At 36.4% G+C, this 12,421-nt stretch overlaps 1 protein-coding gene across 1 annotated transcript in view; it reads left to right on the top strand.

The window, feature by feature from the left end:
* The first annotated feature begins 1,954 nt into the window (after positions 1-1,954).
* LOC114160612 (leucine-rich repeat-containing G-protein coupled receptor 5A) overlaps positions 1,955-12,421 on the top strand; it is a 43,416-nt gene continuing 32,949 nt past the window's right edge. The window contains exon 1 of the mRNA XM_028043270.1: positions 1,955-2,799. Within this exon, the coding sequence (XP_027899071.1) occupies positions 2,534-2,799 (266 nt within the window). The 5' untranslated portion in view covers positions 1,955-2,533. The remainder of the gene's footprint in view (positions 2,800-12,421) is intronic.

Raw genomic sequence — 12,421 nt, forward strand, 5'->3', positions numbered from 1 at the left:
TAAAATATAAATTAGTCATTTTAATATTTTTGATGTTTGAGTGATTTTGATTTTAATAAAGCATTTTTGCCTACTAGAGTAAGAAAAATGATTATTTTATCATTTTTTTCTAGAACGTTTTAAAGCTTTCCCTTAAAGCTGCATTTAAATGTTGATAAAACTAAGTGGTTTAGTTTTACACAGCAGCTAATCTGAATTATTTAACAAAAAAATGTTGCTTTTACTTTTAAACCTCAGCTCATTCTTTACTCCTTTTCATTCAGGTGAGTTTTAACTTCAGTAAATGATTTTCCACTTCAGCTAAAGATCTACAACATGTCTGATACAAAAAACTACAACAAAAAGGGATTTTATGGTTGACTGTTTCTTTAAATGGACGCTGAAGCTGGTCGTGTTTTTCCTCAGGTCGCCTCATGTTGCATCATCACTGCCTCTGAGGGTTTGATAACATCTTCATATCTCACCTTTTCCTGCCCCCCGCCTCTCTGCACATATTTGTAACGTAGAAAGCCTCTCTGTCTGATTTCCATAAAATGCACCGACACAGGAAGTGAGCTGCATTAATCATTAACTTCAGTCTGTCAGATTTCTGACACGTGGTCCTTCAACAAACCTAAAAATAAACTCCTGAAGTCAGATTTTGGTTGCTTATACATATCAGTATATGTCAGGACCTTAATCTGACAATTACTTACAAATTAATAATTAAAATAGTGATATTACAGGCTAATTTTGCTTACAGTTGCATAAATAAAGTAGAAGAATTCCAAATGGACAGAAATGAGAACTTGAAAACCTGCCGTAAGTTTAAATAATACAAAAACAGCATGGAGGTAACCGTATAAGAAAACAAGGAAAACAGTTGAAATAAATATTAAAATTATTTTAATGAATAAAAAAATGTACAAAATGATAAGAAATTACACCTCAGATGTTTATATATATATAAATATGAGCAAAATAAAAACTTTGAAACATGAAAAGATACAAAAAGAAAGCAGAAAAATGACAGAAAAGAGGCTAATTGAAAATAATAGTTAAATAAAATGGAACAAAATATGGACAACAGGAAGACAGAAAATGCAAAAATATAGATAGGCTATATATTTTTAAAATTCTACGATGGATTAAAGTAATGAAAAAATCTGAAAAGTGTGGCGTACATTTATAAATCTGGCCCTTTGAATCTGTATGTTGTCTAGAGATTTTCCATAGATTCCGTGATAGATTTAGGTTTGGACTTTGACTAGGCCATTCTAACCCATGAACATGCTCTGATCTAAACCATCCCATAATATTTCTGGCTGCATATTTAACAAGTTTTCCGGTTTTTAACTCCATCAACCAGCTTCCCTGTTCCAAGCATCACCACAGCATGATGCTGCCACCTCCATGCTCCATGACCAGCAGTTGTCTTATCAGCAGATATGAAACGGACAAAAAAAAGTTCAAGAAGACAAAAGAAAAACATCTGCAATAAAAAAAACACATAAATAATAAAGTAAAGTAAATCCAGGAAAGTTACAGTTTTTAAATTTGAGGAGAAAGTCCTGAATTTATCAAGTCATGTCTGACAGTTTGATGAAACTAAAATAGAAATTTGGACATAAAGACCAGAGTCACATCTGGACGGAAAAATGGCAGCATCATGCTGTGGGAAATGTTGTACTGCAGAATCACCTGGTGAGAAAGAAGTTAAAGATGCAAATCCATCCATCCATCCATCCATCCATCCATCCATGATGAAAACTCATTAGCACATTTTGCTAACTGAAAATTTGCTAATTGGCCAATAATTTTGGTAATTTTCCATTAGCAAAATTAGCATTAGGAAAATGCAAAAATTATTGTTAGTGTATTTAAAATGTTTACCAAATTTGTTCAAAAAATTGTTATTTTGCTAATGGAAATTTGTCAAAGCCGGTATTTAGCCAATATCTGTTCTGTTCCATAAAACAAACAACACAAGGTTAAGAAAAAGAAAACATTAATAAAATGTCATGAATAAGATAAATATGTGGTTCGGGAAACTTATTTTAAAGGCCTATATTAAGGTGCTAGTGTTTTAAAATGTTTACAAAACATGCAAACATAAAGTTAGCGAAATATGCAACACTTCCAGTTTAAAGCTAATTTTGCACATTTGATTTCATAGAAAACCCGTAAAGAAGCGTTTTCCCCACTTAAATGTCAGAATCAGATTTTAAAAAATCTTTTCTCTCCAGTTTAAATCATGCAGCTGACGGGATGAATCCCAGATCTGGCTGTTTTAGCGGAGTGGCCCCCCTGTGATCGCAGGGGCTGGGTGTATATATAAGTGGACGGGGTTTTTCACGCCGCTGTGCTGAGTGGAGGGACTCACACACACTCCGCATTTCCACGCGTTCAGCCTGGAAACACACCAAGCTGCAAACTTCCAGCTCCCACAACCTGCTTTCCCTCATCAGAGGAACTACCAACAAATTCCCGCAACTTCTCTCCCCTTATTCACCCACTTCTGCCGCGGGCAAGAAACTTCCACCCGTTGCGGGACATGCGGGAGTTCGGGGCTTTGTTAGCGGTGCTTGCGGTCCTGTCGGTCGGGTTGTGGAGCTCCGAGGCCGGGGTGAGGATGCAGAAAGCAGCAGCAGCGGGGAACAGCTCCGGTGATTCCCGAGAGGAGAGCTCCAGAGCAGCGGGACACGCCACCTGCCCTGGCCGCTGTCGGTGCGAGGGGGACGGGCTGCTGCACCGGGTGGACTGCTCGGACCTGGGGCTCCGGGAGATACCGAGCAACCTGAGCGTGTTCACATCCTACCTGTAAGTTATTGTTTTTTCATGATTATTATTTTTGTTTGTTGTGTGAGGGTGCACACATGTTACGGTCGCGGTGGGAATCAGAACACCTGTCTGTTCTGCGCATGTCAGGTAGCGTTGGCGGCAAAAAAAAAGTTAATTTACTCTGATGCAGAGGTGGTAGAGCACCTTAAAATATAATGGAGGAGGAACAGCACTACTTTAACACATTTCTACTCAAGTAAAAGTAAAAAGTAGCGATCCAAGCAGGGACGGTCCAAGCACTTTTGGGGCCCTGAGCATATTTTCATTTGAGGCCCCCCATATCAACATTTCACCACCAGATGTTTTGTCATTCCTACGCTACTCTACCTATATGTATGTAACATACCGGCTAGCTTTAGCATAATTTGAGGGGTGTCCAAAGTGGGGCCCAGGGGCCATATGCGGACCTCGGGCTGATTGTGTGTGGCCCCTGACTTCAGTTCAAGGAAGATACAAATTTGGGCCCCCAGTTCAGGTATCTAATGTACCTGAACTCTCCATCTTTAATTAGGACAAAATTATCACAAACAAGTAAAATCTTCTTATAATAGAAAATGTTGGTTCTAATACAAAAGATTTACTTCTAATTAATTTAATAAACTCAGCTAAATACAGCAAGCATTTTAAAAGAAAGAGTGGCCTAAATCCTTATTTTATTGAACAGAATTGATTAAATTGTTTTCTATTTTTTATTGATACTCATAAAATAAGCAAAATAATTTTTAATAAATAGAAACATTTTTAAGGTTTTGATCTAAACTAATTTACACATCCTTTTTAGATTTGCTACATTATTTTAACTACTTGAAAGTAACATTAACAGAAAAACAAGGAATTTACGGTAAACAAGTTAAGAAGTTTAATATGTTAAATTTCTCCACTAGGCAGTGGAAGGACAGCAGGAAGAGTTTAACTTATTATTTGTATACCGACTACAAGAATAAAATAGAAATAATTCTTCCATGTGTAATAGTATCTAGTTTGTATTAATTAAAGTTGTTAAGGAAATTATTATGCTGGCTCGGTGCTCTTGTGGGTCCCCTAGAGGCGTGGAGGTCCTAAGCATCTGCTTTACTCGCATATGCATTGGGCCTGCTCTGGAACCAAGAAATTACTCAAGTTAGAGTAAAAAAGTATTTGGTAAAAAGTTTACTCTTGTACTGAGCAACTGGTCAAATTATGAATCATTTAATATTTAAAAATTACATCACAAGACAGACAAAAATATAAAGTTAAGTAGAAATGTTGGTATTTTAAGGACAAAAATGACAATAATTCATATAAATAACAACAAAAAAAGACAAAATTAGACAAAAGTAAATTTTTTCCAAATTAGTTTTGTTTAATAAAAAAATGAAATTTTAACAAAAACTGCAAGTGTGTGTCTGTCTGGTGAATTTCTGGTTAAAACATCTTTGTTTTTCATTCTGTGGGTAGAAAATCCAGAAGTCTTACTATAGTAAGAGTAAAAAGCAGTGTAGTAAAAAAAAACTTGTAAAAGTACATTGTTTACAAAAAGTTACTCAAGTAAATGTAACTAATACCCAACTCTGCTCTGATGTTTCCTTGTCAAGAGGATCTGGGTTTTATTTCCACATTTCACCTGCACAGGTGAGCAGAGAACCCAAAAGTTACACTCAAGTAAAAGCAGAACAACTTCAACATAGTTTTACTCAAGTAAAAGTAAAAAGTATCCGTCCAAAAAAATTACTCAACTGGTAAAATCTTCTCAAATACTGAGTAACTGATAAAATCATTTAATATTTAAAAATTACCTCATCAAATGGGGCAAAATATAAAGTTAAAAATTAAGGTAAAAGGCTAAATTAATTTTTTTTACACATTTCTTTCAATATAAAACTTTAACAAAATTTTAACAAAAACTCCAGGTGTTACTCACAGTGGGTAGAAAATGTAGAAATTTCTCTCAAATGAGAGTAGTAATACTTCACAATAAAGTTACTCAAGTTAAAGTAAAAAGTACAGAGAAGAAAAATAGTCCTAAAATATTATTATTATTATTTCCCCCAAAAAGTAATGTAATTAGTTACTACCCATTGCTGGCATTATCGTATTGTTTATCATTTATCGTGATAAATTTCTTGTAAGAATTTTAATTTAACATCAAAATAAGTTCTAATTAAAGCTGCAGTTTGTAACTTTTATGAAAAATGTTTTTTACATTTTTGTTGAAACTGTCATCATGCTGTGACCAATCAGAGCCAGGAGGCGGGTCTTAACGCTGTCAATCACCATTGCTTTCTGCTATGCTGCAGCTAGCACGGCATATTGTGAATGCTAAGGGTAGTTAGCATAGCCACTGAAGACGGCAGATAAACTGTAAGTTGCTTGTCTGCCATTATCCCTTTGAGCAGCAAGTATATGAAAAAAAGTCAGAAATCTTTAGATTAATCTGATAAATTTTTATAGAAAAAGCTTGGAAATGTCTGAGCTCTAAAAGTAAAAAAGATTCAGCTTTTGGAAATTTTCAGAGTTTGACAAATTTCAGAAATTTCTAAAAGTCCGGTTTGTTTGGGGAGTTGTGAATATGTAATTGGACCAAAAAATCAAATTCTGGTCCACCTACAAACCTTAGCTTCAGTTCAGTTGAAGTGAACTCTGGTGCGGTTCGAATGCATATGTGAATACCAAGCGGACCGGAGACCGCTCCAAAAGCAGGAAGTGGACCACAGCGCAGGGCATTCTGGGTAAATACAACTAAACCAAACATTTGAGTCTAGCACAAGCAGGAGAAATGTCTTGTTATCTTTTACCAAAGTCAAAAGAGAAATCCTGCAATCGCTAAAATCTGGCACCTCTCCATTTTTGTTTGCATTTGGTCTTCAGAGGTTTTTCTGTTGTTTCCTTCAGTGGTTCTTGGTGCAGCGCCCCCACAGGCGAGGAGGGGAACAGGTTTTTCAAAGGGTTTGGCTGGTTGTGAGAAAGAACCACAGCAGCTGAAAATGTAAGAAATGTTGCAGTTTGGGTCCTAAACTGGACCTTCAAACATAAAATTACCAAAGAACCTTGATAGACTCTAATGCCAAACATCACGGTCCAGCAGCTCTTAGTTATCAGAACCGCATGGGGAAAAACAAATCTACAAGAATTTATTGAAGTCATTATGTGAAAACCTAATTAAATAACTAATTAAGCAGAAATGAGGGAAAAAAACACTTCAGATATCATCTAGAGAACATAAAAAATGCTCTGGAAAGTTTTGTAAAATGTTTCAGGATTTTGTATTTTTAACTAAATTTAGATGGTTGGATTGTTTTCAATGTAAATTTACAGGTTTGAGAAATCTGTAGGTAGGTAATTGTTTTTTACTTGAAAGTTTAGCAACTGTTCAATGAATTACTTGAGTATTTTAAGATTTAACTGTTTCTGTAACGGGTTCACTTCTGGAATTGCTTAAGGTCAAGCTTTTCAGAAGTTCAATGATTTGAATGAATCCGAGCGCAACTTGTTTTATGGCTTTTGGAAAGTTTCCAAGGATTTTTTTCTTTTCTTTGAAGAGCTCTGATTGTATCCAAGAGTTTCTAAAAAGTTCTAGGTGTTAAATAAACGTCCCATTGAGGGAAATTGGGGGGTGAATGGGGTTAAACTGGCGTAAATAAGTTCTCGCGGTTGTGAAAGACGTCTGAGGACCTGAGCGCTGTTTAAGTGTCGGGCTTTGGGTTTCCTGAAAGCGGTTTCAGAGGTGTCAGATGTCTGCATGGGATCTCTGGGGTTCTGAAAGAGCTTCCAGGTTTTGGTGCGGTCGTTTAACAACTGCAGTGAACTTTTATTGTTTCTAGTTGAGTGTAAATTCTTGTAGAGGCCAAACAATAAAACTAATTGAAATGTATTTCGCCTCCCAGCAGGTGACTGGCTTTGATACAACACATGTCTGCGCTCCGGTGAAGCATTACGTCACTGAGTGGTGTGTTTGTGAGGAAGGGGAACCTGCTTTTCTTGGCTGCTGCCCGAAAACCGAACAATGTCTTGGATTTAAATTTCACTCTCATTAAAGAAAACTCACTTCTATTCAGCGCAGCCGTGTGTGTGTGTGTCTGCGTGTGTGTGTGTGTGTGTCTGCGTGTGTGTGTGTGTGTCTGCGTGTGTGTGTGTGTGTCTGCGTGTGTGTGTGTGTGCTCCTCTGGGTTTGTCTGTGGAGGGCAGATGGACGCACAAAAACACGCACCGACAGTCGATCAAAGGCTTTTGGGGTCTTTATTAGAGCTGCAATCAGGAGCTGAATGCAACAAAAACATCAAGGAGTTCCTTTGAGAGCACAAAGCTCAATTTTTAAAGTATGCATTCCAACCAGCCGTAAAGTTGTCCAAGAGGAACGCCTGTTTTTACGGAATAAATTAGACTTTTAAATCTGCTCTGTGCTGGTTATCGTAGAATTCAAGCTGATATAACATAAAATAAAATAAATCTGAACTTGTCTGCATGTGAAGTTGCTACTAAACGTATTCATGCAGATTAAGTTTGTTGATAAAATGTACAAACTAGCAGCTTTTTGCAGTAACTTGATGATTTAACACAGGTAATAACACAAGCTTTAACAGGTTATCCCATCTAAAAGTATTTAAAAGTAACTTTAATAATTAGTTGAGTTTTATGCTAAAAAAACAGTAGCTATATATCCATTCAATTATCATATTAATTTTGAGTGAAGAAGAAAAAAAACAAAGAAAATGTGAATTGATCTTTTAAAATGTCGCAAAAATGGCAAACCTGGTGTTTCCATCTATTGGTTTGGCACAAATCAACAGGCAAAGCGCGATTTTGTCAGATGTTAACACGACGTAAACAGGAAGTAGAAGTTGTAAACTAGCATGGACACATTTAAAAAAATAGATGGTTTTCCTCAATGTTTAAAGTTTGGAGTTAAAAATCTTCCAGAGTTTCATGCCTCTGGTCTCCGACCCGCCAGTGGATGGGAAAGTTCGCTCCATCAGAACTTGTTAAATGTTTTGACTCTACACCACCTCTAAGCAAGTGAGAAAAGTTTGTTGCAAAATTGAGGAAATTATTTTGAATTTTGCCACTTCCATCAACTTTTTCTCCTGCGATACGTCAAAGGAAAACCAACATCAGGCTGGGATCATGCTGATTAGCTTATTTTGTTAAACACCAGAATAGCTAATAACTCCGTCTGTAAGGTGTTCATCAGAAAGCGCCTGATGAACTGACCTGAAGTAAGTAAAACACTAAGCAGGTTGTGTCCAACATGTGTGGGGTCTGCAGAATTTAGAAGCCTTTTTTCTTACCCTAGATCTGTATACAGGTTCAGCTTCCTTAGGTTCAGTTATCGAATCACACGTTCGATATACCTCAACTCCTTCAGATTTGTTGCCTCTCAGCGTTTGTCCTGTTGCCTGGCAACCGTGATTGTGCTAAATATGAGCTGGTGAAAATTGAAGCTCAAAATCTTGTTGAGCTCTTTAAATTAAATAAAGTAGTATGACTTGAGTAGTATTCCTAATCGAACTCCAGTCCATCTGCCTAGAAAATTCGGTTTGTTTGGTTTGTTTGTGGAGGTGTGAAAGCTAATCGGACCAAAACATTAAACTCCGCTCTGCCTACAAAATTCGGTCTGGTTGAAGAGAACTCTGGTTCGGTTCCAATGATTATGTGGATGCCAAGTGAACCGGAGACCTCTCCAAAAGCAGGAAGTGGACTATAGGAAGTAGGGCATTCTGGGTAAATGCAACCAAACATGCTAGCCTAGCGCTAGCAGGAGAAATGTGTCATGACCCTTTACTAAAACCAAAAGAGAAATCCTTAAACCGTTGACTTCTGACCCTACTCCACTTTTGTGGAAAGAAGAGGAAGGAAGTTGCACTCAGTGTTTTCTTCAGAGGTTTTTGTGTCATTTCCTTCAATAGTTCTTGGTGCAGTGCCCCCACAGGCGAGGAGGGGAACAGTTTTTTTAAAGGATTTGGTTGGTTTGAAGAGAGAAAGAGAACCTCAGCAGCTGAAAATGTAACAAATGTTTTTGTCCCAAATCGAACTGACTACCCGGTGTGAAGCACACATGTGCTCTCTTAATTTAGATGGTTTTTGCTTTCCAAGAAGTGTGCGCAGTCAAGCTAAATTAATAATTTTAACAAAAAAGGAAAGAAGTTTTCAATAATCTATTTGTTTTGACAAACAAAATCCTGTTTTCTGATAAACAAGTTGTCTTTTTCCGACACCTAAATGTGTTTGAAGACGTGAAAATGCATCGTTGGCGTCACAGCGGCTTTATGTCGAATCAACCAATTTCTTTCAGCTGTCTAGTAATCAGCAAACCAACCAGCTGGAAGAGCAGAGCTTCTGCATTTCAACCCGAACTTTTACAACCTTCTCAGTAAAGAGTAACCGATATCAGACGTCATAGCTAACAGCCTCCAGCCTTCTGCCTGTCTGACCGCCATCAGAGTGAATGCTGCCATCTGTCAACGCCTTTATGTGTGCGCTCTAGCTGCATGCCTAAGCAGCGCTGCCTGAAGCGTGAATGGGCCTGCGAGTCTTCTTTCTCCCCTCTGACTGACAGGAATGCATTTAGCCTCGCTATGATGAATGAACCCATGTGCATATGAAGGATTCTGCTGCCACGCCCCCTTTGGCAGCCATGTTGGACTTCCTGAGGTCGGACCATTCAGACGCGGCTACCTCACTTTAGGTTCGTGCTTTTCCACAACGCGAGCCGAAACGTCTTGAATGTTTTCTACGGTCCAGCAAACACTCACACAGGTAGCTGCAGTGTGACATCACATACAGGAAGATCCATCTTCTTCAGAGGTCATGAGAGAGGTCAAGCTGACAAACCTTCTGGGACCGGGAGAGTCAGTCCACTGATTATTGGAGATATGAGATCAAATGTGGCAAATTTACTAACATACAAAGGTTTGCAAAGCTGGGAAAGGCAAGTTTTTGTTTTCAGTGTTGTGTTTAAGGCTGAAACAATTAGTTGGATTAATTGTGATAAATCACCAACTAATTTAGTAATCGATTAATCGCTGACTGGAGCGAAGAGAACATGTTTTTAATTCTGTGTTTACACTTTAAAAGATTAATTGTGATTAATTGGTTTATGAAATAATTGTCAACTAATTTAGTTAATTAAGCCAAAACTGTACAAATTAAACATTTATTACACACTTTGGATTAATGACGAAACCTTTGAAAATATGTTTTATTCCAAACTCCTCAGTTGGGATAGTTTTAGTTTAAACGGATTCATTTTCCCTAAATAAATACTATTTTATTGGCTTTAAGCACTAAAATGTTCATTTCTGATTTAAAATAGGACTTGAATTATTTTTGCATATTTTAATGTATTATAAATATTCTGTAAATGTCTTTAGCAGTTAAAGAAAAATCTGTAGAATTTGCCCAATTTTTTATCCGATTAATTGAACCTAATGCAATAAACAATTAATCACATTATAATAATTTCTGTTCTGATCACTAATATTTTTTGAAGGGCAACTCTGTTTATATTGAGACCATAATCTATTTGATTTATGGTATTTGTGGATATTATTTCCTTTTTCTTTAATGTTTTTGGTTGTTTTGTTTTTATTTTTCAATATTTTAAATGTCTTCCAGTTCCAGTGTTATGTACCATGTTTAGGTTTCAGTCTCTGAGTGGCTGAACTTGTTTTATTATCCTTTTATTGCTTGAAAATGGTCTCAAAACAACAATATTATCGTTAATTGCAATAATTTCTGGGACAACAAATCGTCAAATAAAATTTGTTATTGTGACAGGTTATGCAAATTATTATTTGTGAAATTTTCCATAGAAAAATGTAAAACATTTAAAGGAAGAAATGTTTTTGTTTGATAAATAATGAAACATGTCAGATCACCTGGATAAAACCACTTCCTGTTCCTGCTGTTACCGTAGCAACGGGACAGGAGGAAACCGTATTTCTCCTCCATCACTCAGAAATCCATCAAATGAATCCTTCGACAAGGAGCGTCATTGGATAAGAATGTTTTTCACATGAGGGGAAAAAAGCTGGAAGTAAAACAGGAAGGGTGTTCAAAGTGGGGTGTGTGGGCCGTTTGCGGCCCTCTGAATGACTTTATGCGGTCTTCGATCAGACTACTTTACTAGTTTCTTAAAAATGTCTGTTTAGTTTATTGTTGAGACACTTTTGGCACCAAATGCAAAAATAGTTTACACTTCTGAACAAAAGATTTCTAATTTTTTTAATTAAAAATGAGACATATTTTATTTATTTTACTTTTAAAATGAACTACATACTCAATATTTTAACAAAACGTTCAAATTCATCTTTCTGTATCGTCGTAAATCCAAGGCAGATGAAAGGATAACACAAGAAAAATATAAAATTTCAAAAACGTTTTGGGTCAACTGTGTTTTTTTTTATTATTATTTTTAAAAATAGCTAAAGGTTGTGCTCAACAAGGACGAGATGCGAGTCTATTTTATTTTGAAGACACTTTTTAGCCAGGCTTGCGGAGCGGCTCACGTGTGGCTTCGCTTGTTTATGATTGTTTGTAAATATTTTAATCTTTCTCCTGCAGAATGTTTTAGAGTTTTTCATTATTTTAAAAGGAAAAATGATCAAACTTAGATATTTTTAACGTCCACAACTTTGATTTGTAACCTAAAAAGTGTAAAACATTAAAAAGTAAGAATAATAAATGCCTGAGGAGCAATGTGACATAAATCTGATACTGAATGGCAGCTTTGTTTATAATCAGGGTGAAGATTAATCATAATCACAGCAGGACAGAGCAGCAACAAAGATAAGGTTTATTTTTGTTAGAAAAAACTCATCCTGTTTGTACACTGAAGAAACACACCAGTCTGACTTTATGTCAACAAAAAATCAGATTATGTTGACATAAAACATTTTATGTCAATATTTTATGGTTTTTGTAGGAAGAACTAGCATTGATCACATTTTATTAAGTTTATTTTTCCAGCTTATTTCAGCAACAAACCAGTTCAAACTGATGAAAACAAATAAGATGAGAACAGAAAACATATTTCTTGAAATGCCATCATCAAAATCAAAATCACTAAAATCAAATGAAATTTTATTTGTATTTCAGCAACAAGGCAGTTCAAAGTGATTTACATAAAAACGAAAAATCATCGTTTGAAACATTATATTTTTCCAAGTGTTTACAAATAAAAATGTTGGTTAATGTTCCACCAACTCTGACCGGGTTTAGTCTGGACTTAAAGGAACTCAGTGTTTCAGCTGTTTTACAGTTTTCTGGGAGTTTGTTCCAGATTTGTGGTGCATAGAAGCTGAATGCTGCTTCTCCTTGTTTGGTTCTGGTTCTGGATGCAGAGCAGAACCAGAAGACCTGGGAGGCTTGGAGGGTTGCTATGACAACAGCAGATGTTTAATGTGCTGTGGTGCTAAAGCTGTTGCCTGATTAACTTCTTGAAGTGAAGACACTGATGCAGGAATCAGTGCGACTGATGATAAACACATGGATGAACTTCTCTAGATGTTGTTCAAGTGATGGAAGCCCAACTTTGTAATTGTCTTTATGTGTCCCTGAATGTCGAAATATGCCAGTATTTTGATGAAAAGCCAAATATTTCAGGCCTGATCTCTCTGAAGCTGGA

This window comes from Xiphophorus couchianus, chromosome 17 (assembly GCF_001444195.1).
Source record: "Xiphophorus couchianus chromosome 17, X_couchianus-1.0, whole genome shotgun sequence".
NCBI lineage: Eukaryota > Metazoa > Chordata > Actinopteri > Cyprinodontiformes > Poeciliidae > Xiphophorus > Xiphophorus couchianus.